This window comes from Neolamprologus multifasciatus, chromosome 16, assembly GCF_963576455.1.
Source record: "Neolamprologus multifasciatus chromosome 16, fNeoMul1.2, whole genome shotgun sequence".
In the NCBI taxonomy this organism is placed as follows: Eukaryota; Metazoa; Chordata; class Actinopteri; order Cichliformes; family Cichlidae; genus Neolamprologus; species Neolamprologus multifasciatus.
This window is the reverse complement of record NC_140454.1, coordinates 30,621,428-30,649,290: the sequence shown is the minus strand read 5'-3', so window position 1 is coordinate 30,649,290 and position 27,863 is coordinate 30,621,428. Positions and strand designations below refer to the sequence as shown.

The following is a 27,863-nucleotide window of genomic DNA, read 5'->3' as shown; positions in this document are numbered from 1 at the left end:
GGGGGTGATGCCTCCGTTTTATGCTTTCACTTTCAGTGGACTGTAAGTACATGATTCCCTGAAACTCTGTCATTTCCGACTTCACTAAATGATTTTGACAACTCTCGTTACTGGAAACAAGCCAAATAAAAACCAAAAGCCTCGTTGTGATAGGTGGAGCCTTTAAGGCAACAACATGAGGAGTTTCTATGATCTTACATGTGGCCTCTTTAGAGACCGTCCCTAACTCGGTCGGTTTCAAGGCCACCCCCAGCTGCAACGTTATCTGTAAACTTTTCTCAGAAGTCAAAGAAAAGTAATAAGAGAACCCGAAATATGTTTTTTCTGTTATGCAAAAGCAAAAAGAAAGGAGAAAACACTGTTTTGTTCACGGTTGGGCTCCGGATGAAAGTAAAAAATAAATAAATAATGAAAGGCCAAATGTAAAGAAAAATAATGTAATTGTTTAAATAACAATGACAACATAACATTTATAAATACTATAAAATATTTATGAACCTGCAACGATGCTTTTTTAAAAAATACATTAAAAAAAATACATTTAAAAAAACAAAAAGCCTTCACATCCTGGCTTTAAGAACCGGGCTTCCTTGAAACCGTCAGGTCCCATTTAGCGAAGACAAATTGATGAACTTCTCCAGTATTTGTATCTTTTGTAACTTTTTAAGACTTATTTTTATTTTATTTTAACTTTTACAGGTATTTTTGTTCGGTGTTTCTGGCCGTTGACAAGGTTTCTTTTAGTTTTAAGCTGCAGCATGCGCGTCCGCAAACAGGGAGTGGCAAAATTTAAAGACTTGAATTTGCCCTAACTCCTCGCAAGTTTTAAACGGGGGTAAAGTTCCTGTGTGCGGATCCAATGGCCCACCCGTCGTCGGTAATCACGCAAGTAAGAAGAGAGGAGGAGGAGGGGGAGGAAAATGCCTGTCTTCGTGAGGAAGGTGAGTTTGGGAGAAGTTTTTGGAGCTGCGTATGATAATGTCAGAGAGGTTTGTTTGAGGGTGCCTGTCCTCTGTGAGCGGTTGCAGACATCTCTGTGATAACGCCCGCTCCTTTAATCAAGTGTCCGTGACCGGTTCTCAAAGGTTCTCACCGAGTTTAATAAGTTTGCATCCGGTGTAGCTTTTTGCGTAAGGTGGGACCTACGGGAGATTATAGCCGTTTCTAAGTAGATAAAGTAGAAAATGTGTGTTTCACCGGGCCGGTCAAGGGGAAATTAACAGACTTCACGGTGTTCCGCAGAACTTTTAGGCGGAATGAGGTTTGAACAGCAGAAACAACGTGTCTCTGAAGAGGGGGCGTAGTCACAGCCCAATTGACAGCTCGCTCGTCCTGCTCTGGACCTCCATGCTGAGCTGCCGTCAGTTTATTTTTGTCTCCTCGTTTCAAAATGAACACGCTGTGGTCTCCCAGCTCTTATTTACGTTATTATTGTTATGGAGACTGTGGAGCACGAGCAGTGTTACTCACTTTCTATAAGTGGGACACGAACTAAGCAGCTCTACTAAACAGTATTTATAGGTCACTGTAACAAATGATTTGGCCTATCTCTGGGATAGGTTCACTTACAAACACTTAGAGCTGTACACCCACCATCCGCTTCATTAGGTACACCGGTTCAACTGCTTGTTCGTGCAAATATGTAATCATCCAGTCACATGGCACCAGCTCAGTGCATTAAGGCATGTAGACAAGAGAGCGAGATGATCTGATAAAGTTCAAAGTGAGCATCAGAATCGGGAAGAAAGATGACTGAAGTGACTTTGAATGTGGTGTACTTGTTTGTGCTAGACAGGCTGTTTTGAGTATGTCAGAAACTGCAGATGTGCTGGGTTTTTCCCACACAGCCATCTCTGGGGATGACAGAGTCGCCTGAAAAAGAGAACCTGTCCAGTGAGTCGAAGTTCTCTTGGTGATACTGGCGGTCAGAGGCGAATTTTCAGACGGGTTCAGGCTGATAGGAAAGCAAAGGTAACTCAAATAATCATTGGTTACAACCAAGGAATGCAGACATGTCAGATATTGAAGCAGATGTGCTACAGATGCTGAAGAAGACCACACTGGGTGCCCTTCCTGTCAGCTAAGAATAGGAAACTGAGGCTACAGTTCATGTTGGTTCACTAACATTGGACAATAGAAGATTCGAAAGATGTTGCTTTGTATCAACCCTTCAAGCAGATGGTGGGGCGATGTTGTGTGGCGATATTTTCTTCGCACCCTTCTGGTCTTTTAAACTGAGCCTCGTTTAAACATCACAGCCTACCTGCGTGGAGTTGCTGACCATGTCCATCCCTTTTTGACCACAGTGTACCATCTTTTGTTGGCTGCTTTCATCAGGATAACACACCATGTCACACAGCTCAGATCATCTCAAACTGGTTTCTTGACAATGAACTCAATGACAATGTGTTCATTGTATTCATGGCCTCCACACTTACCAGATTTCAGTTCAGTAGAGCACCTTTGGAATGTGGTGGAACGGCAGATTGACGCCATGAATGTGCCACAATGGCGTGATGCTATCATGTCAACATGGACCAAAATCTCCAGCACCTTATTGAATCTGTGCCGCGAACGATTAAGGCAGCTATGAAGCAAAAAGGGGACCAACCAGGTACTGGCAAAGTGTACCTAATAAAGTGGCTGGTGAGTGCATATTAGTTGCAGTAGTACTTCAGAAGACAGTGCCGGATTTATGAAGTTCTTTCCTAAAATGTACCATGTCACTTTGCATTTGGTGTATAATTTTTAGTATCCAAAAATACTTTGTTAGATACAGTCCCTTGTTATGTTGTACTTACATTTTGAGTTGGGCACGTATTTAAAGGTACTTAAAAACTTGTACTTTAAAGTAAGAAAGATAACATGATAAACATGGGGGATGTACACCATAATTTGTGGCCTGTATTATAGTTTTTGTTTTTTCTAGCTTTGTTATTTACTTCTGTCTTATTGTTAAGAAAATAATAGAAAAGAAGAAGAGGGGAAAAAACTGTTTATCTGGTTTAAGTTTGTTATCTATATCACACCATCTCTGAACATGTAGTCAGCGCAAAATTAAAAACTGCTAAATATCAACCACAGATCTCAGTAAGTACCGACTTATTTGCAAGTAGGCCAAATATTGGTCAACTAGGCCAATGTTAGCTGAGGCACATATTGATCCAATGTGTCAGTGAATTCTTAGAAAATCGTATGGTTAAAAAATGATTTGTTATTTCAAACCTAGTTTGGCAATTCTGTAATGCAGTTTCTTGTTTCTTATCTGGTGACGTACAGATGCAAAACGGCGATATCGGCTCTTAACTCCCAGAAATGAACTCGGCGTATGTTATTTGCAAAGTCTCATATGAGCCTCAAAATATATTTATGTTTTTCTGTTATTGTTGATTGAGGATCACATCAGACATCAGCCTTGTGATTGAAAAACGTACGTGGAATTTTAGTTCTGGTACTAAACCTGTACAGTCATATATAAAGTTACCGTGGTAACTGAACTGAGGGGAGAACACTATTGCAGGATGAAGTGAGCAACGATTTTTATTTGGACTGAACAGATACAGTCTGAGTCAGATGTCACTGACTCTATTGATAGAAAATGTTAAAAGTAAGTTTGTGTGGGATAATTTTTTTTTATTTTATTTTTTTAAGAAACAATTAGCTTATTTTTTATATATATATATATATATATATATATATATATATATATATATATATATATATATATATATTTTTTTTTTTTTTCTTCATCATGAAGGAGGCCTAAATCCTGGTGCTGGAGCTCTGTAGAAGTTTATTTTGTTTTTTGAGCAACATTCTGGTGTAACAGTGTAAAACGGGAACAAGGGTACATAAACAGATCTTAAAATAGAGAACGAAGCTATTTATTGCAAAATAATGGCGATTAGAAAGGCGTTTAAAAAAAGAAATGAATAACAGGAAAGGCTGTGTTGTAATTATGATCGGATAAATTAATGCCCAAGAGTTTGTGTACAGATGATGGGCAGCTGAGACAGACTTTTGTCTTTAAGGGTTGTTAATATAGTAAAAGGAAAACGTTCTTCTCAACTCACTTAAGATCATTCAATCCTGCTTAGCAAAGAAGAGGACACTTGTTCATTGGCTGCTGCCCTAACAAACAGATTGTTGGTGTCTGTGCTTGTTTACATTGAAGAATTTCTACAAAAGACACTCCAATGCAGTTAGCATCCATAGACAGAAATGTCATTGTCTTATCAATTATAAACAAAAAGGCTTCCTGAGCATCAGTTCACTGAATGCAGTTGTGAACAGCGGTCTTAAACCCTATATTTTATTCCAGTATATGAGTAATCATACCATATCTAGGCAGTGTACAGACCCGTGGTCACATTTAAGTTGAATCTTAAAGACTGTAGCTTGGGTCCTGTGCATACTGATGAATTAGAGACCCTGTTGAGTTGAAGTGATTGGATCTCATTTCTGTTCTTTGGCTTCCTCTCATACCAAGGAGCATAAAGGTGAGGCATTAGCAGTGCTGGTGCCCTTGAAAGAAGAAAAGATTGATAGTTGACCGTGCTGACTTTGTAATATATTTAGTTCTACTTCCCAGTGATGTGATTTGGTAGGCTGTCCTTGTGCTGTGGCTGAATCTAAATGAGCTAATTAAGTGAAATGAATAAATCTGCTAAATGACCTATCCACAACCAAACAGCATGATGAAGTGACTTCATGTGAAGAAGCAGGATAAATAAAACATGTATATAGCCTATTTTGAACTCTGTGCATCTTAATAACTTGTATTTTTCAAGATAGTCATAAGGTGGCAGTATTGTTCAGCTTTCTGGTCAAGACCGCCTCCTGCCTGCTCTCAGATTATTTCCTCCTGGCTAAAAGGTCATGAGTTCAAAACATGGCAGCCATCCAGAAGTGAGAGGCCAGCGAAAAGGGGAAGCTGCTCTTCAGCCATTCTGTAGTTTCTGTAGTCAGTGGTGGTGTTATCAGTCGTTAAGTCCTAAATGTTTTGCACGCTTTTCAGCCCTAAATACCTCAAGCTTCTTGATGTTTTATTTTAAGTTTTATGGACATTTGTTTTTTGTTTGTTTTTTTTATCTCTGTCACCTCTGCAGTGCTCTGAAACATGCAGTTTAATAGGCACAAAAACACCGCTAGTGATGTATTTTGACAAGTTTCTTTCCACACTCCAGCTACTTTAACAATTACATTTACACTGTAGTTATTGCCATTGAACTTGAGACTTGCTGTAAGGTGAATATTTTCCTTTGCAGAAATATTTCAACTTTTTTTGACCTGACCCAAGTCCAGCTCGGCCACCATGAACTTGCCATACCATTTGCTCTGGAGGGGTGTGAAGCAACTTGTCAGATTGTAGCGGGATATCAGGTGTCAAAGTGTTGGAAAGTCGGTCATGGGAGGGGGGCCTTCATTCTTTCTGAGCCTCGATGGGGATAGAAGCAGCCGAGCACTGAGGCATGGCTCGCCCGAAAGGGTCCCAGATAAGCCTGCTTTCAACTGAGTAGGCTGCTGATGTGGCGCGAGGTCTTTGGTGCCCCTTGGAAATGCTGTAACCTCATTATCAGCGTCTGAGCCTCTTGGATAGTGAAGTGTGAGGAATGTTGTGTTAGAGTTTGCCTACTCAGTTCTGCTGCTACGTAAGAGTAAAGCAAAGAAGGTGCAAGTTTATAATTGTCCATCTTTGTATTGGTGTGTTCAGGTGTGCAGCACCTTAATTATAATCACGTTTCAGAGAGAATTCGTTTTTCACACAGGGCCTCGTAGGTTTGAATTTTTTTCCCTTAACAATAAACACTTTCACCTATAAACTGCACTTTGTTTTTCTTTTGTTGTCTTTGTCTAATATTTCAATTTGTTTGATGATCTGAAACATTTAAGTGTAACAAACGTACAAAAAAAATCAGGAAATCAGGAAGGGGCATGCATGCAGCACACAAGCCGGTTTATTTGTCTATCTTTGTTAGGATATTCACCAGCATCGGTATATTGTCAATGCAAATATGTGCCAGACCATTATCTAAACCCTAAAACCTACTTCTGCTTTCTTGTACAGATAAGTCCTAAATGTGGTGGCCCTGAGGGGTCAAATGCAGTGCAGTTTAAGAAGACATCAACAAGTAGATAGAAAAAAGCTCGGATAGCATACAAAACACAAATAATAATATTTCACCACTCAAACTGCTTCTAACAAAGATGGTTGGACATCTTTGGTTTTTGCTGATAAGTGACTTGAACCACGTATTGTTTGGATTAGCAGACACACACATTCAGTGAGTTCCTCGCCGGTGTCCATCAATCTGTCAATTTTCTTAACTACCTATTAACTTTTAAGGGAATTATATTGTATTTTGCACATAAAGTCATTTTGTTTGTTTGTTTGTTTTTGTTCTTTTTAAATACACATTATGAAGTTTGTAGTGCAGTAAAAATCAGTTAAAGGGAGCATGACAGATATTTACTTTGATTACACAAACATTACATAGCAGTAAGTAATAGATGATAGGTATTATTTTGTAAATAGCCAATACTTAATAATAATATGATAACTCAATACCCTGAGTTTATTACATTATGTTATTATGGAATATATTTCTAACTAATTTGGCGGCTCATTCTCTTTCTCTTGAAGATAAAATGGAGGAGAATAATAGTTCTTTTTGTCCATTTTTGACTAATAAATCACTAAGTTGAACTTGAAGACCTTTGTGGATGTTAGGGGTGGGGGAAAAAATCGATACTGTGTAGTATGGTGATATTTTGTTTGCTAATAATGTATCGATACAGGGACAGCAGAAATCGATATTTTGTTACAAAAAAGGTTTTTGTGCTCTGACTTCAGAGCATGTTGATCCTTTTTCTGATCAAGAATCCTGACATTCCTTCAATGTCCAAAGGTGTTTAACTTTTTTTTATGGCAGCAAAAAACATGACAGTTTACTTATTTTAATTTAAGACATGTTTTATTTTAATTAAGTTTAAAACTTTTTTATTTAATGTAAAATTATATTTTGTTTTAATTTACTTTCAAATTCTTCAGTTGCTGAAGGGGCTGCATAGTTTTCATAAACTGCATAGTTCAGAATAGCTATAATTGTACCAGATGGTTGCGTTCAGTTAAGTTGGACTAGACTGTAATACAAACCGTTCAGTTTGTCAACAATAAAACAGACTGAAATGACAGAAAGACTTAGTGTGAGACTTTGTTATTAGATAAAACGAATATTGATAAAGTTTATGTACAGAATCTGAATATCGCAAATATTTTAAAAAATTGCAATGGATGATGGGATGTATGGTGATTCCCACCTCTAGTGGATGTAAGCCGACTTTTAACAAAGTATTAACAATAATAATACACACCCATACAAATACATGCATTTTATCAGGATTCAATTAGAACTTTAAGATATCAAGTTTACAGAAAAAATGACACACATGCAGTCAAATGCAATCAAAAATGTAACCTTGTCAGAGGTAATAATATTAGTATTATTTTGATACATTACTGAAAGTTGTACTATATACACAGGCATACATGTGCCCTGATTCTCATTTCATTGCTTTGTAGAGGTATTACTGCTGCATTCCCTTTGTATCAATGAAGTTTGTACCCGTGTCACGTTCCCACAGTATTTTTAGCCATTTTAGAGGTGGAAGAGTAGAGATCTTCAAAGCGAGCACGTCTGGGCATTGAATAAGATATTAATATTACTACTATGGCTCACATTGTTAACATCGTCCGCTAAAATTGACTGTTATTATAATTTAGTTTGCAGGTTAAAGCAGCACCTAAAACACTGCACACAAAGCAGTACAATGCTGAGACTGTATGTCTACTGTAACAGTTTAACCCTTTTTTTAAAAGGTAAACTTGTTTAACCTTAGCTCTGTAGCCTTTTTGTGCAGTCTCGATTTTGCCATAATAGTTCCCTTTTAGCAACTGCTGCTCATATGGAGGGCACGCGTATGGTGTCAGATGGTTTCTTTAGTGGTGGTTCCTTTTAATAGTACAGTTTTACTTTTCATCCCCACAGAATATTATCTATCAGAAGAGTTATTCATCTTACATTTATTTTGGATGTTAACTCACGCTGACAGGAGCCAGAGCTGTCAGTGCATTCTGGGATTGTGTTTGTGTTGGCATTTGCAGCACAAAGTTTGGAACCTTTAGGAGTGATTTTATGGTTCACAGTCCTCTCAGTGGTTTCATTTAATTTTTTTATTTAGTTCCTGCACTGAAGTGTTACTGTGCTGCGTAAACAGCTCTTTCCTGCTACTTTTCCTGCTACTTGTGACAGTTTTTTATTTATATACACAATCTCATCATTAACTGAAGTCGGCGTCTGGCGAGCTATTTTAGGTTCACTGATGTGTAATAACAGAGAACTGGACACCATGATGTTTTTCTTTTAACTTTGAGCTTCACCTGCCCAGTTCCTTCACACATGTTTTGAACACAAGCTTTTCATCAGTCAGGTATGTCCCAGCAAGCATGCCTTGACAATGACTGCTCCCCAGGGGTGTTGACCACTTTCAGCCACAGCTAATGAACATGCCAAACCCATCCAGCATAACACTTGAAAGTAGGTCAGACTTGTTAAGGGATGGAGCTGAAACCGTTCCAAACTGGTTAATAAAGGTTACTGTTCACTGTTTTTCAAAAACAAATGCACAAAACCGATTATTTTAGTAATCAAGTGATCTATTGATTTTTCTATCGAAATATCAGGTAAGAGATACTTTTGTCTTATTAACCAGCAATAATAAATATTCAGGCAAGAAAACGTGGGTCTTTCAGAATTAACTGTTCATTGGTTTCTATTTTGGAAATTGCAATGGTTTAAAGTTTAACTGCATACAATATCTGTCAAAAAAACACCTAAACCCTTTGACTGTATGTGAACATCATAGTGATTTTTTTTTTTTTTTTTTTTTTTTTTTTTTTAAGGAAAATGTTTTCCTTAAAAAAAAAAAAAAAAAAATTAATAATAATAATCTCAAGTACAGTCAAAGATTAAAATCAAATAAAGTAAGATATAGAATAAGAATTCAAGGCATAATTTTTTTTTCCTTTAGTCTCTCTTCTTGGAAGGCTTCCTGACAATAGGAGCCACGTTTTACTGTTGCTGATAACAGATGTTATGATGGTGCAGGCAATATTTAATAATTTAATTTAATTTAGTCCTTGGCTCACGTACATTTTCATTGGCTTGAGAAAAAGGCTGTTAATTTTATATTTTAACTATTAATGCAATTTGATTAATATAGTCTTTCATATTACTTCACTTTTAATCTGAAAAATGTTATGAAGCCTTGAAATTAGCATGGTCTAGTACACCTCATGCCCCTCTTTAGACTCGCCCCTGTTTGCTGCAGGTATCACCTATATGTGAAATAGGATGGCTGCTGTCAGCCTTTACCTACCTGTATGATTTAACCAGTCTGTTATCAGACTAAGTTAACAGTTAATCTTAATTAATACAGCTTCTGGAGGCTGCAGGTTTTTTACCGTGTAAATCAAACAGGAGTGGATGGAGCACCAATAAGAGTTTTTGGATTAAGCACTCCTGCTAGCTTTTAATGGTGATCACAGGAACATCGCTGGTGTTTTGGACACTATAAACAATTTTTCACTCTACGTAGGCTCACAGAGGCTCTGCCTCTTTGCTCTTCAGCTGGAAACAGACTCCGCCTCCCCATTAAAATGTGCCAGCGTCATCATCACTACAGGGTGGGCCATTTATATGGATACACCGTAATAACATGGGAATGGTTGATGATATTAAAGTCCTGTTTGTGGCACATTAGTATATGTGGCTAATGGTCACATGGCCCTCTTCCTATCCGGTCGTTAAGTGATGACGTGACGAATCCTACTTCCGTAGTAGTCTGCGTTTAATATGGCTTTTGTGTTGTTAACATGTTTAATGTTTTATATTTTCTTCTATTTAATCTCAAAAAGCTCCTAAAACAGTCAGTGATCACTGTTGACCTCCCTCGGCTTTTATTACCGCTAATCATTTACTTAAGCTCAGTTTTTAAAACCTTAGGATGTAACTACAGCCCAGCCCATGTAGCAGTATATGAATGACTAACCTCGTATTGTGGATGGATTATCTCAGTTGTTCTCCTGGCTGAAGTTTGGTCCTTTTACAGCATCCTGCCATGCAATTACGTTTGTTCCTGACCACCGAGAACACTCATGTTAACTTTTATCGAGTGGAAAAAAAGTTAGCTTGTTTATGTTATGCTAACATAGCTGTGTCGCTAGCGGTCACGTAGCACATCATTATATACCAGCTAGCCAAACTTCAGTAACCCTACAAACGTCACTGCTGTTTAGTTTTCTGTCTTCATTTATGTTGGAAGTGATAACAGAGCTGTACGTTTTAATTTGTTTCCAAAACCCGCAGTCAGGACATGCTATGTTGTATTTAGATAGAAGCTAGCGAGCTAACTTCCTGCTAACTTCTAACGCCGTTAAATGTCATAAATTCTGTTTTCATGGATGCCTGGATGTTAAACTCAATTGTTACACCTGGTAGAGCAGAACGCTGATCATTTTATTAAAGATGAAAGACTTTAGACAGTTTTTCAACTCTCAGTAATGCCATAGTGATCGTTTGATATATGGACCTGCAGCGGAGTTTAGGCCCAGACACGGCTAGTGACGTCAGACTTTACGACCGGATTGAAAAAACAAAAGTTGTATCCAAGATGGCCGACTTCTAAATGGTCACCATGGTCACCACCCATCTTGAGGAGTTTGCCCCCTCACATATACTAATGTGCCACAAACAGGACTTTAATATCACCAACCATTCCCATGTTATGACGGTGTATCCATATAAATGGCCCACCCTTTACTGCCATTTTGTTAACAGTGTTTATGTTCAAAACTGGAGGCTTAATGTGGTCAGACGTTTTATTCATACCCTGCATTGTTGTATTATCTTAATAGTGATTTAAATAACTACTGAAAGAAAAAAAAATTGTATATATCAGCCAAATATATACAAATATATACATACTGTTTGTTTGGGGTTTTTTGTGGTGTGGTTTTTGTTTTTTTTTTTTTTTTTAAGCATCAGTCTTAACACTTCTGTGTTAGTCAATCAGTAATATCAGTACATGAATGCTACTTTCACAATCATCACACATTTACACACAAAGCATCTTGATAAGTTTGTAATATCCACTAAGGCAACAGATGTAGTCTGAGCAGCATGCTAATTCTTTAGCTGACAGCTCTGACTGGTCATCAAGGCTCAGCTAGTTTGTCAGTTTTTCTTTCTTTGTAAAGCTGGCTTTCATCACTCTCACGCCAGCTGATGCGATGTTGTCCACCACTTGTATGTGCTAGAAGCTGTTCCTTCTGAGGTATGCGGCATTGGCAAATTCAAAGTGACCTCTAGTATCCGAGAAGTTATGTGTATTGCGTGGTCATATCTTAGATCTACAACTGCATTTTAATGAATTGTCTTCATACATTTTCAAGAGTTCAGCAGAGAAAGACTCAGGTTCAAAATGATTTTTTTTCTTCTCACTTTTGTACTTTTTATGTTAAAAAACGTTAATGCAATCAGTTCTAATATTTTGGGTAAGTTCACATTAATTATAGCCTTGAATTTATTTTTTCATCTTATATTGTGAATATCAGCTCTTAAAGATGAACACAAAAACAGACCTTCTGCAAGTCTGTTTTTTTTCTTCTAATTATTAGTCCTTTATTTAACCAGGTAAAAAAAATCTAATTGAGATTAAAATCTAATTTCCATAATAAATATTAGTACTCAGTATAGGGCAGTCCCTCATGTCAATGGAATTGTATCACATGGAGTTTAACCATGTACTGTGTGTTAAGTTAACTTGGTGTTTCCGTAGATTGCATGAGTGTATAGCACAGACACATAGCCTTACTAATTACTATAAATAAAAGTCCAGAAACTCCCAAACACTCTGGTTTTTTTAAAACAAAAATATCATCCCTTGTTATCTAGCACAAGATAAATAAGGACTAAATTAAAAGAGTTACAACTCTTTAGAGACTAAAGAGTTGTAACATCTGGTGCCACACAGGCCCACAAAACCCAGAAAGTTTTAGCAAATGAGCTCTTGCTATTCATTTGTTTAGTCTTTTAAAAGCATTGCTATTATCATAGGTTTCCATTATTATCTGTTTTATGGAAGAAAACAAATGTATCCTAAAGCAGCTATTTGCAGTAAATTAAAACTACTTTTTGCTCTAAAGTTGGACATTTTAACATGGCAGTCTATTGGGTCTAATTCACTTCTGGAGCAAGCCTTATAAGGGACGTTCTAGGAACTGCAGCTCTGGACTCAGCATAAACCACATTTATTATTCATTTCTAAAATTAGTTTGGATTGTAAAATCAGCCATGAAAGCTCAGTCTGATACATTTAGCAGCCAGGTTAGTTAACAACTAGCTAATAATGCCTGTGTACAAGACAGTTCTCGGCATTCAACTTAACAAATCAGACACTGGAGCTCTGACTGGACCCAGATGTCTTCACCGGACTATTTTGGGGATAAAATGTAGTGACAACACGGCTGGAGCAATGCACAGATTGGATAAGTCGAATGAGCGGAGGCGCCAATGCTGACGCCATTGGCATTAATTAAGTCCAGAATGCATTAATCACAGTACTACACATTACATTTACTTACATAGTTATACAGAGAGTTTGCAGTAAAACTGATCTAGTACAACTGATCTAGTGCTATCACATGAGTACAGTATGAATTCTGTCTTCTCTCTGTCTCCCTATGATCCAGGTTCTGTTGCTGTTTCCAGCTCAAAGAAGTCTTACAGCAGAGGTTTTCTTCGCCGTCTCTTCAGTTGTCTGTGTAACAAAGATGCCAAACCACCTCCAGTAAAAATCAACGCCCCTCTCTCGCTAGAAGAAAATGGGACGAAAGTAAGTGCATCTTTTAACCCCCCTCCCTTGCTCTTCCCTGAGATATCAACTTTCTCTCACCTTCCCCCTTGATCATCTTTGAACAGCATGTGGGCAGCATGATTGGCAGCTGTTTGATGCCCGAAACACATGTTTTCTTGGCTTCCATATTGGTTTCTTGGCTTTCGTGTTTACAAGAGCATCTCTCACGGCTTGGTGAAAAAGTACTCCATGTTCAGACATCAATCATGGACTTGTAGGAAAGCCGGAAATGGCGTAAATGTTGCAGAAATGCATGCCTGATCTGTCATTGCTGCTTTGCAATGCTTTCCCGGAAGATGCCATTGATCAACACATGTTAGCGTAGCTGTTTTTACCCTTTTAGTAGAGGGGAATTCTGGTAGACAGTATGAGTTCTTCTTCTTCTTCTTATCATAATCATTATTATTATTATTATTATTATTATTATGTATGAAGATAGGGTAAATATAAAGAACCACACTAATTAATATTAGATTATAAATTTATAAACAGAAACTTGTGTGAAAACATGTGATGACAAAATATAAAAATGACTGGAATGTGAGAGTTTTTTTTTCTTCTTGTGTTTTTGGACAACTGACAATACTAATTATGGTTAAACTTAGTGTATCCTTTGAAAACATAACTTTTGGCTGCTACAGTCTCAAGATCAAGTGGCCAAGACGTTCTCAAGTGTCAGTTTCATATTTATGCCTTAGTTCAGCCTTTTATTGAGATTTGATATTCCACAAGTTATTTGTCACGTCTTTCCAAGTCCCCAAAATAAATTTCTTGGTCTCTGGCAAAGGGAGGGTCGAGTCAAGTGCTCAGTCTCAGTTTTGGTTGTGACAACCTGTCATGTCATCAGGCATGCTGCTCCTGTTGCTGTTACTCTCTCATGCAGACTGCTACTCCCCCCACCAGCTCTGTGACTTTTCACTCTGAATGGACTTTACAGTTGGATGCCAGTCATTTGGGAGTTGGTCTCTACAGATACAAATGCATGGAGTAAAAGCTTTGGACAAAGTCTGATAAATACTTCCGTGATGTATTTGGAAAACTCTGAGCAAAACAAAGGCACTAGAGAAGGGGAACCATCCACTGAAGCCATGTTTGCTGAGCAGTGCCAGGTCCCCAGATTAACAGAAGCTGCAGCTCTCACTGGCCCATCAAAGGGAAGTGCTGAACTAGGAGTAAAGGTCCTCCTTCAGGAATATACTGAGCAGGCTGTCAGCGAAGAAATGGACCCATCTATTCCTTGTTTGGAACAATGCAACGTGAACTCGGATGAGCTTGAATCCTGCACATACTTTAATGGACACGCTGACAGCTTTGAGCAATATTCAGAGAGCAATGGATTTTTTGAATCCGACCAGATCCTCGATAAGTGCGAGACTTCAGAGTTAAGCCAACCGTGTGATGAATGTACTCAACACTGTGAGTGTTTTAAGTCCTCCGAACACTGTGGTAATCATAGCTCAGCTTCTGAATGTAGTGCTTGCTGTGAACAATGCGCAGAACACCCCCAATTATTTCAGAAATGTAAGCCCTCCGATCAGCAGTTGGAGATTTCTGACCTTGACGCTGATGAATTGGAAGTGAACTGTGGCAGTTTGGGCCTTTGTGAAAGGTGCGATTTCAACCTTGAATGCACAGACCACGCCGAGGCTCTACAACAATATGAGCCGTCACAACAGCAGAGTGACGGCTTTGACTCCGAGTCAGACACATCAACAGAGAACTTTCAGCAATGTGAAACCGTGGACTCGCTCAGCTGTAATCCCGAAGTCTGTGAGTACGAGGAAATATCAGATGAAACTGAATTTACAAATGATGAAGATGATGAAGAAGCAGAGGAAGAAGATTATTATGATGATGATGATGGCGATTTTGAAGATGATTTGAGCTATAAAGCCAAACAAAATGAAACAGAGTTCAGTGATGAAGAATCTCACAGTTCCTCAGAAGACACACCTGTACAAGTTTACTTTGATGACACTGAAAATGTTGCCTTTGCAACTGATCTCTGGGAGACGCACGAGTACACCAAAGAAGACTTTCAACAAGCTCCTACGACAGAGGTGCTCACGGAATCTGGCGAGCCGTGTGGAAATGATGACTACGAAGTAAGCCAAGAACCAGCTCAGCAGTATTCCGCTTCAGAACAGTATAAATCAGAGTCCAGCGGTGAAGAAGATGGTTCCTCAGATTGCTCGTCTGTGGAAACCAAATCCTTTAAGACTTGTCCTGAGGGCAGTATTCCATCTGATCCCTTCTCTGATTCATCTGAGGAATCTGACAAAGGACCTCAGGAAGATTCCAGCGATGAGCAGACAGAGTGGGAATCTTTTGAAGATGAGGAAGTACAGCAAAGTGATGAGAATAAATCGAAAACTGTTGATGTCACTGTTGAGGATTACTTTGATTTGTTTGACAAAGTGGACTATTACGGACACATATTTACACAAAAGCAGCGCTACATCTCCTGCTTCGATGGCGGAGATATCCATGACTATCTGTATCTGGAAGAAGAGGCAAAGAAACATAAAGCCAAAATTTTATATCAGTTTGAAGATATTAACAGGGAAGCTAATGTAAAAGACACAGACACTTGTTCTGACGATGCATCTGAAGATACTTATGAGGAAGTGGATGTGGACCAGAGTGATGGGTCTTGTGATTTAGAGACTCAATCTGAGGATTGGCTCATTGCAAAATCAGAATCAAGTTTTGAGGAGGACGAGGAAAGCAAAACAGAGAACGATGTCGTTTATGCAGAAAATGATGAGACTGCCGAGGATGATAAAGCCCCTATTGATGAAGAAGCGTGTGCCTCTGATGACCATGTTTCTGAAGAAGCTGAAGTTCGCCCATCCACTGGTCCCGAGGAGAGCATGTTTCCACCATTAGCCAAGGAAATTTCTGTTGAAGGTGATGCTTATGAAGATATTTTGTGCAGTTCTCACTATTGTGAACCCAAACCTTCTGCAACTGATGAGACTGCGAGCATCACTGATTACACAGAGGATGACAAAGCCAAGCCTGAGCCTGAAGACGACGTATTTATTACATGTTCTGAAAAGGATCCGTACTGGTCACTTATAGATAATGATGAAAATGGACAGCTTTGTGAGCCAGGTGTTAAAAGCATTCAGTCATCTTTTAAACAAGCCCTGAATGGATTTATTTTAGAAAGAAACTCAAATGATCAAATAACTAATGATGAGAATGCTTCTAGGAGTCAGAGTCAAGATGCTCTAATATCTCTGAAAGAGCTGGCGGCCACTGGGTTGTGCCCAGAGGAGTGCGTGTCAGACACATTTGGAATTAATGAAGTTATTGACATGAACAGCTCAGCTGTTGAAGAGGAGTGTGTGTTAAATGAGATTTCAAAAGAAACTGGACGCCCTGTAGGAATTATTCACAGTGTTCAGGAAAGGGACATGGTGGTTATGAAGACTGAAGATGACGATGATTCTGAGCAAAACAGAGAGTCAGCCGAGGATCAGAGTGACGATGAGTCCTATGAGACTTGTGAATGTTATTACTGCGTCACACCAACTGAGGAGGTATAAGATAAGATGAGAAGTACTTCATTTATGAGAAATTTGTTTGGTAAAATTACATTAAACACAACAAACATATTAAAAAAATATTATCTTTAAAGTAAAACTAATTGGAAATAAATTTGAAATATAGTAAAGCAGAAATGGATATAAGTTTGTTGTACATGATAATATTTAAAAATTTTCAAAGTTATAGCCTGACCAAGGTATCAGGGATTAAACATCTGGCAGATACAATGGTGTCTGATTTTATAAAATAAAATAAAAAAATTAAGTACAGAAGCGACGAGAGGAACACCTTAAACCATGTTATGAGTGTGGTATGCAAAATATCCAACATTAAAAGGGTACTCTGTAACTTCCCTGCTGGCAGCATGTGATTGGAAGACCATAAACAGAGTAATGGTTTACTTCTGCTTGACTTGTTGTGACAATGAAATGAGATAAGATTGTTTTTTTTTTAAACAGAATTGTCATATTATCTTGGTAAGGAGTTGTAAATAAGTAACGGATATAAATCTTTTGTTTTTACAAAAAAGAAAAAAAAATAGAAAATAGCAGTCAATATATAAGACCAATGAGAGAGAGAGAGATATCAAGCAAGCATTGGTCTTTACAAAGGAAGCTTAACACAGGCAAGCTTACTTACACTAGCTGACTCAATAAAATCTAAAAACGCCTATGGAGGTAACGGTTATCATAACAGTGGTTAACAAATTTCTCTGTTTAGCTGGGCTTCAGGCTGTGTGTGCACTCATGTACAAAGGGGGTATTTAACACGTCATAAGAATACTTCTGTGCAAAATGATTCCTGTGAGTGCCGCCTACTCAGATGTTATCTGATGAGATCTTTAAAGAACACAAAAAATATAATGTTCAAATACAACATAATCACAAATAAAATAAGAGGTTAATGCTAAAAATAATCAGTATTGTAATTCAGTAGCCCTATTCAGTATTTGTAAAAAGTGTTAAAATAAAATGAACCTTAATCATTTTAATGCTTAGTGCTGCTCAGTGCTGATGTCCAGTTTTAACGACTTTTCTGCATCACCAAATAAATTCCTGTGATTGAAGAGTAGGTGTGTAACAGAAGTGACCTTTAAAAACATAAAATAAAGAAAAAAGAAATAGGTTTAAATATGTGATAAAATATTACTTTAATTTGATTTATTTGCCTTTTTATCCCCTAAATAATTAATTAAACACTGAATTTTTTGACATCGTTAACTAATAAATGTGCATGTTCAAACTGATGAATCCTGCTGCGGATGTGGTCAACACAAAAACGTTAGCTACCTTAAAAAGAAAAAAAAGCTTTTAGCCCTTTTATCATGTTAACTCAAGGGTTTGTGAGAGAAAATAAGGCCATAAATACAAATTGAAGATTTTACAAATAAATTAAATAATTAATCAATCAAAAATTTTAACAAGAAATTAAATAAGGAGGAGAACCTATATGTTAAATTATAATAATAGTAATTTCTTTTCTTTGCACGTTATTGAATGCATGTTTTTATCATTGCAGTATTTTTGGTGCATAATATTACCTTCTTTTGCTATCTTAATCTCATTTTAATTAATATTTTTATCTTATTTTTTTCATTTGATTGTTCTGATGCCAACCGTGGCAGTGAACACAGAACTGAGACTTGGCATATTGTGTGGTATCTGTGTCAAATTCCAGCTCTGCCATTAGGCTCACGTGGCAGCTCACTGATGGACAACACATCCATCAGTGTTACCAACAACCTGTTTGGTCATACCAACTTGTTTTTAGAAGCCGAATCACATTGATGAACTCTAATCACTGACCGCACGTTGACGGATGAGACACACTATAGCGATATTTACATGTTCCGTCAGCACAGTAGCAGCTGTACCATCCCAAGTTCCCCGTAACCTCTTACTGAAACAACACAACACTGTTAAAGCGCTTACGTGACTAGAAACACAAGCACACACTCATAATAATCCGAATGACTTTCCCAGCATATTGAAATGGTGAGACCGTATTTCTTGCGCATATGTTGTATTTTGAAACTTCACTTCAAAAATGTTTTTGCCTTACACAGCTTAGGTCTAAACTGTGTGCTCTTCTTCAGCTGCCAGGAGAACCACTGCTCCCACAGATGGAATCAAATGATGAAGGAAAAATCTGTGTGGTCATTGATTTGGACGAAACACTAGTGCATAGTTCATTTAAGGTAAGCTATATATATATATATATATATATATATATATATATATATATATATATATATATATATATATATATATATATATATATTTGGATTACAATGATTCTGTAGACCTTCTTACATTCTTAGCATTGGTTCACATGGACCCTCTTGCTCTTATTTCTATTAGGCTTCCATATTAAAGCAATTAGTCTACCTGCAAAAAAAAACATACAAAGGAGACACATGATTGGTACAAATTTAGGGGAGACACAACATATTTTATATTTTTCACAATCCAGATCCAGCCTTCAACATAAAACCCCAAGATCTTAGGAAATGAATATTAGATTTTATAGAAAGAAAAGTAAATCTGTCTTCTATAGAACACCTACATAAAATTAATATTTACATAAAATATTTTGTGTAACGGTGTTACTGCATTTATGAGTGTTGATATACTGTATTGCGTGTTTTTAATGAAGTATCATGCAGCTTCCTTTCGGGCTGTTTGATACCTTGTATGGTAGCATTCAGTGAATAAAGTAATCAATGCCAGAAGTCGAGGCTCCTGTATCACGACAAATTATGTAATGAATGCTGCGTGCTGTTTAGTCCTTCTGCGGTCACAGCCTGTCCTGAAAGATGTCACCGGATATTAGTGTCAGCTAAACGGGGTCACACCTCCTCTGAGCTCCATGTTTAACACAACGCGGAGTGTAAAAGTTGCTGTTACTTTGACACATGAACTGCTTTAAGAGTTCTTTATATTTGAAAGAAAGAGTGGGGTGTTTTTTTTTTTTTTTTTTGGGCAAAAAGCTGCTAAAATTAATGTCATAATGAAATAAAATTAGCTTTAGGTGCACAGTGTTTGATCTGGAAGAGATCTCAGTGACCTTCTCTACTGTGGTTTAGAAAATCTTACCATTAAATGGTCAAACAGTTACATCAAACATGAAAGAAAATAACAATAATAATGTATAAAAGAAATGTATGGATGTTTAGTCAAATGCATAAGAATTTGTATGCAAAGTATTACTACACAGTTCAAGCCACAGAAGAACATAATAGTGCAAATTAAATCATGTAATATAGAGGTAGATATAAAGTATCACAAGTTTAAAAAATGCATTACAGTATAATCACCCTAAATGTTTACCAGTGAAGGTGAGAAAAAAGCCAGTGTTGTCTATACTGGGGTGTTGAAAGGCTTGGAAGTTGTTGAAATGTTCTTGTTAGCTCACATAGCCTGCTCGCTGTAAGCTGATGGTGAGCAGATCTAAAAGAGGATGGAGTTGAAGCTGCTGCTATTGCTGGTGAAATTTGCTTGAGAATAACGACAATGTTTTATTAACTTTGTCTGCCATTAGAATAAATGATCAAAATCATTTGCACTATTTGCTGCTGCAGGAAATAGAAAAATCCCGTGCACGTGAATGCATACTAACAGCTTCTGGATATACTCAATCTGTCTTACTTGCATTACCTCATAGTATACCAATTTAGGCCATGGTCTTATGCCATATATGGAATACACTTGCAATGATGCTGATATCAGAGAAGCAGCCTTCTCACTTTCTATAGTGCCTATGTTTCAGTAATCGATGGGAGAAGAATCAATTTATTCAGTGTTTGTGCTGCTCAGAGGCGGCTGGCACAACAGTTTTGCTCAATTTGTTGCCGTCATTCTTTTCTGTTTCAAAGTTTCTTTGGAGATTATAAGTTAAAGTTGTTTTTTTTTCTTTTGTTTCAAACAGCCAGTGAACAATGCAGATTTTATCATTCCAGTGGAAATTGATGGAACAGTTCACCAGGTAGGAACTTTATCTGCTTAAGTTACTGTTTGCTGCTATAGACAAATTTGACATCACAGGGGACCCTAAATCTCTGAGAATTTTTTTTTTCCATGCTCTCACCATGCCTGTTGTAAACATCAAACACAGACGTTTATCCTTGCTTCAGTTTGCACGCCAAGCAGTGTACACGCAGACTGACAGAGCTGTAGCCTTCTCTGTTGATGGCTCCAAGCAGCAGGTGCCTATTTCAGTGGCCTGACGAAATGAAGGAAGCTTGGCAGGCTTCTCAGAAAACACGGCCATTAATCTCAGTATGCTGAGCATATTATGTACGGTGCTCATTGGGATGGCATTACCTTTCCCCTACTGGCTTCAAGTGGCAACTGCAGTCTGTTGTGCTTGGCCAGAAGAAAGAAGAGCTTTCAAAAGGCCTGGGTCTGTTTCAAGTAATCCAGGATAGGCTTGTTAAAGTGGGGAAAGCCTATTCGGGATGACTTGGTTCAGAAACAAGGCCACCGGCATCTCAGTGGAAGTAGATGTAGAGTTCTATTAAGGTGCTTCTGCTATGTTTTATTGCACATATTATTTCTTCTTTATGTAATGCCAATAATGACATATCTAGTTGACATGATCACTTTTCATTGAGGGATATTTTTGATAAAAAGAGAACTAACATGTTTATTGGCTGTTTTTATATTCACTTCAGTTTATTTACAGCAGTTGTTTCAAGAGCTTTTATGTTGTAAGGATGCCCAAGAACCACGGTGACAGTGGGGAGGAGGAACTCCCTCTTAAGAGGAAGTGATATCCAACACAGCCAGGTTCAGGGAGGGGTAGTCTCCCCCCCTTCCCCCCTAAGATTTTACTAATACACTTGATCTGAACTACAGTGTTTATTTACATTTGTTGTCCTTTGAGCTTTTTATGGTCAGAATCTGTCTCTAATAGCAGCACCAATTCTGGATTTATTTATTTTTCCCCTGCACTCAGGTGTACGTGTTAAAGAGACCCCACGTTGATGAATTCCTAAAGAGGATGGGAGAAATGTTTGAGTGTGTTTTGTTCACTGCAAGCTTGTCAAAGGTATGTCCTCATCCTTTGTGAGCAAAACATTACACTTAGGATTACTGGAGGAAAAGACTCATTTTCTGAGTGATCACCAAATGTTTTCAGTTTGCGGTTTTGTAAGTTTGGTTTCAGACTGCTATAATAACCTTGTAGTTATGTCATGGACTTGCATTAAACCACTTGGAGGATAAAGTTACGAGATGGCAAATCCAGTTTGTTTTGGTATTGCTTCTGTAGTATGCCGATCCTGTGTCAGACCTGTTGGATAAATGGGGGGCCTTCCGGAGCCGTCTTTTCCGGGAAGCTTGCGTCTTCCACAAAGGAAACTACGTAAAAGACCTGAGCCGTTTAGGAAGAGACCTCAACAAGGTTATCATCTTGGACAACTCCCCAGCCTCCTACATCTTCCACCCAAAAATGCAGTATGTCATTTAGATTACTTTGTCATTTAGATTACAAAAATTCACAGAAAAGTCATATTTCCATCTGAGTTTTCAGTGGGGGCGGGGGGTGTAGTGGACTATCTAAAAGAATTTCTAATCCCACCGTCTGCTACTTTTGTCTGCACCTCCAGGTTCCTGTAGCATCCTGGTTTAATGACATGTCAGACACTGAGCTCCTCGATCTTATCCCGTTCTTTGAGAGACTAAGCAAGGTGGACGACATCTATGACATTCTCGAACATCAGAGTACTTCACAGAGTTAACAGAGGCGGGATAATAGGATGAAGATGAGCACCAGCGGCTGTCATCCGGGGGCCACGGAGGCCGGTGGGCAGAAGGCTCCACAGTGCTTCCCAATACAAGGACCACACTGCAATAAAGGGCTGTCATTTAATCTAAGATTCTCACAGCAGTACTGCATACAAAGTGACAGCAGCCTTCCAGCTGGGTTGAGTGCTGCTGCACAGGAAGTTGACCTGAACGCTGTGACAGATGTGTTTTTCTTTTTTGTGATGGTTCATATGTGATTAAATGACTTCTGGAGATATCTTTTGCAGTGCAGCTAGCGTGTTGTTGTTGTCGTTTTGTGACAGCACTAACCTTTGTAAGTTTGCTGTAAAGCTAGATTGTGCGAGCAGTTGTTCAGCATGATTTTACAAATTCACCACTATCAGTCATTTTAATGTCAGTGACGCAAAAGCATTTTAAGTTTTCACACAGCAAATAACACATCACTGAAGACTGTAGCTCAAATCCTGCTGAGCTAGTATATATACAAAAAAACGTTCATCTGTATTGCTTATTTTGATGTTTTCTAAATATTGTATATTTTACTGTATGTCTCTGAAAAGCTTTGAATAGAATATACCATTTAATGTAGCACTTGCTTTTACATGTAAAAGACGTTTTTCTTTCTTCATCTTTTTTTTTGCAATAGAAAAGAAACATCCATTAGTCTGCTGTTAGTGAATATACACTGCTCAAGAAAATTAATGGACTACTCATCACAGTCCGTCTGGTAAGGAAGCAGAAACCAATGAATCCATTGCACCTACTTAAATCAAAGCTATGACAGCTACACTGGAGAGATGACAACAAGACAACCGACAAAAAGTGAGCATTTTTCTTTAGTTTTGCTTTTTGTTACTGTTCTTGTCATTCCTGGTAGCATGAGAGCAGCTCATTCAGGTTGCACAGGTAGTCCAGCTTCTCCAGGATGCTCCAGCATCCGTACATGCTAATACAAGAATCTTTGCTGTGTCTGCTAACACAGTCTCAGGAGTGTGGAGGCGATATCAAGAGATGGTTCTTTACACAAGGAGAGCTGGATTATGCTGATTATGCGACTTAGCAAAAGGGCCGGTATCGTCTTCTTCTGCAAGAAGGAACAGGAGGAGCATTGCCAAAATGGCCTCTAAACTTGGGAGGTCCACCACTGGCACCACATTCTCTTCACAGATGACAGCAGTTGACACTGAGCACTTCTGTAAGATGTGATGGAGTCTGATACTGTGGTGAGCATTAGCCAGGATGGCTGGTGTGGCAGTGGTTTAGTGATGATCTAGGGAGGCGTTTCCTTGGAGGGTCACACAGATCTCAATGTGCTCTTGAACCGTACCTTGATCATTGTTAAGGATAAAGTTCTCAGAGCCACTCTCAGATGTTATGTAGCTGCAGTGAAGGGCAATGGCCGGCTGCATGTAGTCTGTGCGTAATTCCAGAATGACAAAGACACTGAAGCCATGGAGTGGACCTTACATTCACCAGAAGATGACTCCAGCTGAGAAATTGTCGTACATCTGATGCTGTGACCTGTCGCCCAGACTCTTCAGGAACTCATAGATGACGTGATCCAAATCTAGGAAGAGATCATCCAACATACTGTACACCATCTCACCAGGAGCATAAGTTGGATCGCCTGTGATCTCCATTTTAAGGAGTAACGTCCTCAGTCTGTCGGGCAGGTGGGCACTGGAGAGCATAGACACCTAATTTTGTAAACACAATAACTCAAGAATTCTTCTTCGTTCATTAGAAAGTCACCTAGGATTTTAAGATTGATACCATGGATGCATCTGCTAGGAGGCTGCGGGGTAGCACCAATATTTTTATTAACTAACTTTATTTAAAGATCTCATAGTGCTGATGATTCTGGTTTCACGTGACTCACCTGATTTTAAAATAAAATTTTATATGCAAAGTAAGTGTTCCCCTAATTTCTTTGAGCAGTGTAGTTTTTATTCCGTTACTAAATCCTAGCATTAGCGGAATATGTGAAAATCATTTTAGAAGATGTTTTAGACTGTATATAACAGATGGGTGCAGCTTTAGGGTCTAAAAGTGAAGCAGAAATTCCTCAAACTTGCATTTTTTATTTCTCTCTCGAAGCGTGGGACTTTACAAACCAATGGGTGATGTCATGAGAGCTACATCCATCTTTTATATACAGTTTATGGTTATGCAGTTCCAGGCACGAACACCAGGTTCTTTTATTTTTGCAGTTTTAACCTGTAAAGCTTATAAAGCTTAGTCAGGCTTTGTTGTACTGTATATGCAGATGGGTGACAAAGGAAAAAACAGTGTCAGGTTTCTCAGTAAGAACGACTTCAGCATCGATTTAATTAGTTCCTTCAACTCTAGTGGATAGGATAACACTCTGCCAAATGATATTACCTCATCTGGTGTTTTGTTGTTGCTAATGGAGAGAGTTGTCAAACATACCAGCCCCAAAACTCCCTTAGTTATTCACTTGGGTCGAGATGTTATGACTGCAAAGTCCAAAGTATGATTTATATATGTTCAGTATGGAAGAAACCACTGACAACAGTTTAAAAATGTGTTATTCAGAGGATCACTTTTATAGAATAAGAACTTTGAAATGATTTGTTTCCCCTTTTAATGGAGTAAGGTGCCCAAACTCTGCTAGCGGTACAACGGCCACAGCAGGAGTTAAGGGTTCAGGTTTTTCCCTTAATTTGTCACCCACTGTTTAGCTCTGGAGTAGCTTTAAGAAGCAGATTTACAGCACACTGACTGAAGGTCACAGACACGTGTACAACAGCAAAAGTGGGTGAGGCTATTTTTTGTTTGTTTGTTTGGTTTTTTTTGTAAATATCAGGAATTTATTGTGATCCAGTTTTAATGTTTTTCTGAGTTATCACTTGTGTTAGCCATCAGTAATGTAATATTTGATGCTGTCTTGGATAAGTTTGATTTGGCTTTGCCTACTGTCAGTAAACTTGAATGTGGCGTGTACGACCTTATCGATCTGTATATTCAGTTTGATTTGAGGGGAATTTGCCACATGTGCTCAAATCCCGATTTTGTATTTGTGTGTGTGGATTTCAGAGTGATTGCATTAGTTCATCTCTATTAGTTTTACTTTAAACAAAAGAAAAACCATAATCTCTCTTGAAGGATTCATTTATCTTTTGGAACATGTGCAACAAGATGACTCGACTCAAGTAAAGAAGCTGGTTTAAATGAGCGCGTTCCTTCAACTGCAGCTATTAACAATCAACACTGGGGGAAAAAAAGACAAGATGCTTTCACCTTCCATCAATAAAGCATGTTTTATTGAAACGGTCATATTTCACTACAGTACTTGACTTCACATTCCTCACACTCAACACAACATATACGATCAAGTCGAAAGGAAAAAATGGAATATGGAACAGGTTTGATATGAAAACGGCAATCGTTCTCCACTCGACAAACATAATACCCACACGATAAAACCATTTGATAAATCAAGCATGCCCTGATCATCAATCAAGGTGATCAAATGTTTTTTTTCTTTCATTTTGGCCCAGTATATTTACATTACAAGCCGTTTGCTGCAAGACAGAAAGCTCTTTATTCAAAGTTTCCATGAAAACCTTTAAAAAAAAAATTTCTTTACAATGAACCAATGATGGAAACATTTATTGCGCTGACACAAAAACCAACACTGGTCATACCCATAAACTTTATATAAAAGATGACGTTCAATGGACTTTCAGGTATGAAGAAGTATTTTTAATAGTTTATCCCACGGTGGCTACTCTGATTGCAGAAAGAGTTATGGATCTATAAAAGTCTTAAGTGACCTCAGAAGTCCTCAAATTCCTTCCTATGTGACTCAACATTTTCCCGATTGGCTGAATCAACTGCTTGATTTAGAGCATATTGAGTACAGTACTAAATTATAGTTGTTATGGCTACAATATAACATAAAACTAAATAAAATTCTCATTGACTAATGACTTCTCACTTTTCATACCAGTTCCAGAGGCGGGAAGCGACTAAATGCAATTACTGTTACTGTAGTTAAGTCAAATTTTCAGGTATTTGTGCTTTGAGTATTTATTTATCTGATGACTTTTTACGTTTAATGTATTTTCTACTCCTTCCACTTTCAAAACAGGCTCGTTATTTAGGTGTGGGGAGTCATTATTTCCTACTGCATGCTTTAAAACATTAAGCCAGTTTACATAAGTAAATTGGAGTATCCATCACCAATGTTGTGCAAAATTTAAGCTGATGATTCACTCGCTGAAATTCCACCTTTATTCTGTGTACAAGTTGTAAATCAGCGTCGATAGCTTGTGTGACATCTACTTATATCTTGTTGATTTCGCCTTTTAATCTTCAAAGAATAGCAGCAGCACACCTCAGCTGATCACAGTCTGCCAGTGGGTTACATCATGTTGGGTAAGTCCATCTTTTATATGCAGTCTGTTCTCATACTTCATTCATGTGTTTCTGTTTTTTAAACCAAAAGTAAAAGTCGCTGCCACAACATCCACACAAAAACATGCTGTAATAAAATAAGGGGAGCCTAAAATTAATGCATAATGTTAGTTTCCTAATGGAAAAGGCCTACCAATGTGTGTATACAGACACACATTGAGAGTTTTCATTTTTGCTTTACATACATTATATTCCAAATCTCTTTCAAGTTGTTGTTGTTGTTGGATTACTTTAAAACTAATGATGCTTAAAGGAACTAACCAGAGACTTTAAGTTTGAGTATTTCAATCAGATTTTTATTTCATTTTATTCTATTTTATTTGGCACAAATACACATTCATCTTAAGCTTTCATAACCCAGTTAACCCAGTCAAACCACTTTCACATTGGAAATTATTTACAACGAAACTGCAGTTTTATATAACAACAAAAAACTCTTTGTCAATGTTCTCACACGCTGGCAAATGTTGTCGTTAAAACGATGAGACGATTAAATGAACTGCATGAAAATCCATCACAACCCTGTTTAAGCCACGTTTACAGACAGGATTTAAATATATAAGCAATTTCAGTGGTACAACTTCAGCCACCAGTATAATAGTTAAGCCACATCGAGGTGATTGTAGAGCAGGGATTTCACTCAGTGATCACCTGTGAAGCAGAGGAAAAAATTACTTTGAAGTCCAGAGAAACAAAGTCTTACAGATGGTTCAGCGAGGCTCGCCATATTTTATTTTTTGATTTAATTAAACATAACTCTGACCGTTCTAGACAAGCGCCTGTTTCAAAGAAGTGATCCCTTTCAGTAAGTGGTTTTATCTGATACCCCAAAAGTACTGTCATGACAGATGAACTCGAGAACTCCCTCTCATGTTTAAATGAGTTCCCATGAAGTCATTTTATACTGGAACTGGACTATTTTCAGCTTTCCACTCTTACTCTTACCATTGAGATTCGGATTACCATTTACGAGCTATGACTCGCAAACTGTCTCCACTGTTTATTGCTAACTATTAGCTTACCATCTCAACCATGTGTGCACTACTTAGCTACCACCCCAAAAATGCTGCTCATCACGTTTATTGGCCAGTTTTTAAGTATTAATGTTTAGCTAACACATTTGTT

General features: G+C 38.0%; 2 protein-coding genes across 16 annotated transcripts in view; one reads left to right on the top strand and one right to left on the bottom strand.

The window, feature by feature from the left end:
• The first annotated feature begins 579 nt into the window (after positions 1 to 579).
• LOC146501065 (carboxy-terminal domain RNA polymerase II polypeptide A small phosphatase 1-like) lies at positions 580 to 24,201 on the top strand. 3 transcript variants are annotated; one of them, XM_085135789.1, is made up of 7 exons: positions 580 to 941; positions 12,812 to 12,954; positions 18,626 to 18,727; positions 20,458 to 20,514; positions 21,487 to 21,579; positions 21,802 to 21,990; positions 22,139 to 24,201. In XM_085135789.1, exons 1-7 carry the CDS (start codon positions 860 to 862, stop codon positions 22,268 to 22,270), a joined length of 798 nt encoding a protein of 265 aa, XP_084991915.1. In that variant the 5' UTR covers positions 580 to 859; the 3' UTR covers positions 22,271 to 24,201. The 3 variants fall into 3 exon arrangements, 2 of the variants coding, with proteins under 2 accessions (XP_084991915.1, XP_084991914.1); XR_014869837.1 differs by lacking the exons at positions 580 to 941; positions 12,812 to 12,954 and adding an exon at positions 12,961 to 16,523 and having other exon boundaries at positions 21,802 to 23,714; positions 23,775 to 24,201; XM_085135788.1 differs by lacking the exons at positions 580 to 941; positions 12,812 to 12,954 and adding an exon at positions 12,961 to 16,523.
• A 942-nt stretch (positions 24,202 to 25,143) lies between these two features.
• Positions 25,144 to 27,863, bottom strand: part of obsl1b (obscurin like cytoskeletal adaptor 1b) — a 39,235-nt gene continuing 36,515 nt past the window's right edge. For all 13 annotated transcript variants that reach the window (XM_085135776.1, XM_085135777.1, XM_085135782.1 and 10 more), the window contains one exon: positions 25,144 to 27,389. In XM_085135776.1, the coding sequence (XP_084991902.1) occupies positions 27,375 to 27,389 (15 nt within the window). In that variant the 3' untranslated portion in view covers positions 25,144 to 27,374. The remainder of the gene's footprint in view (positions 27,390 to 27,863) is intronic.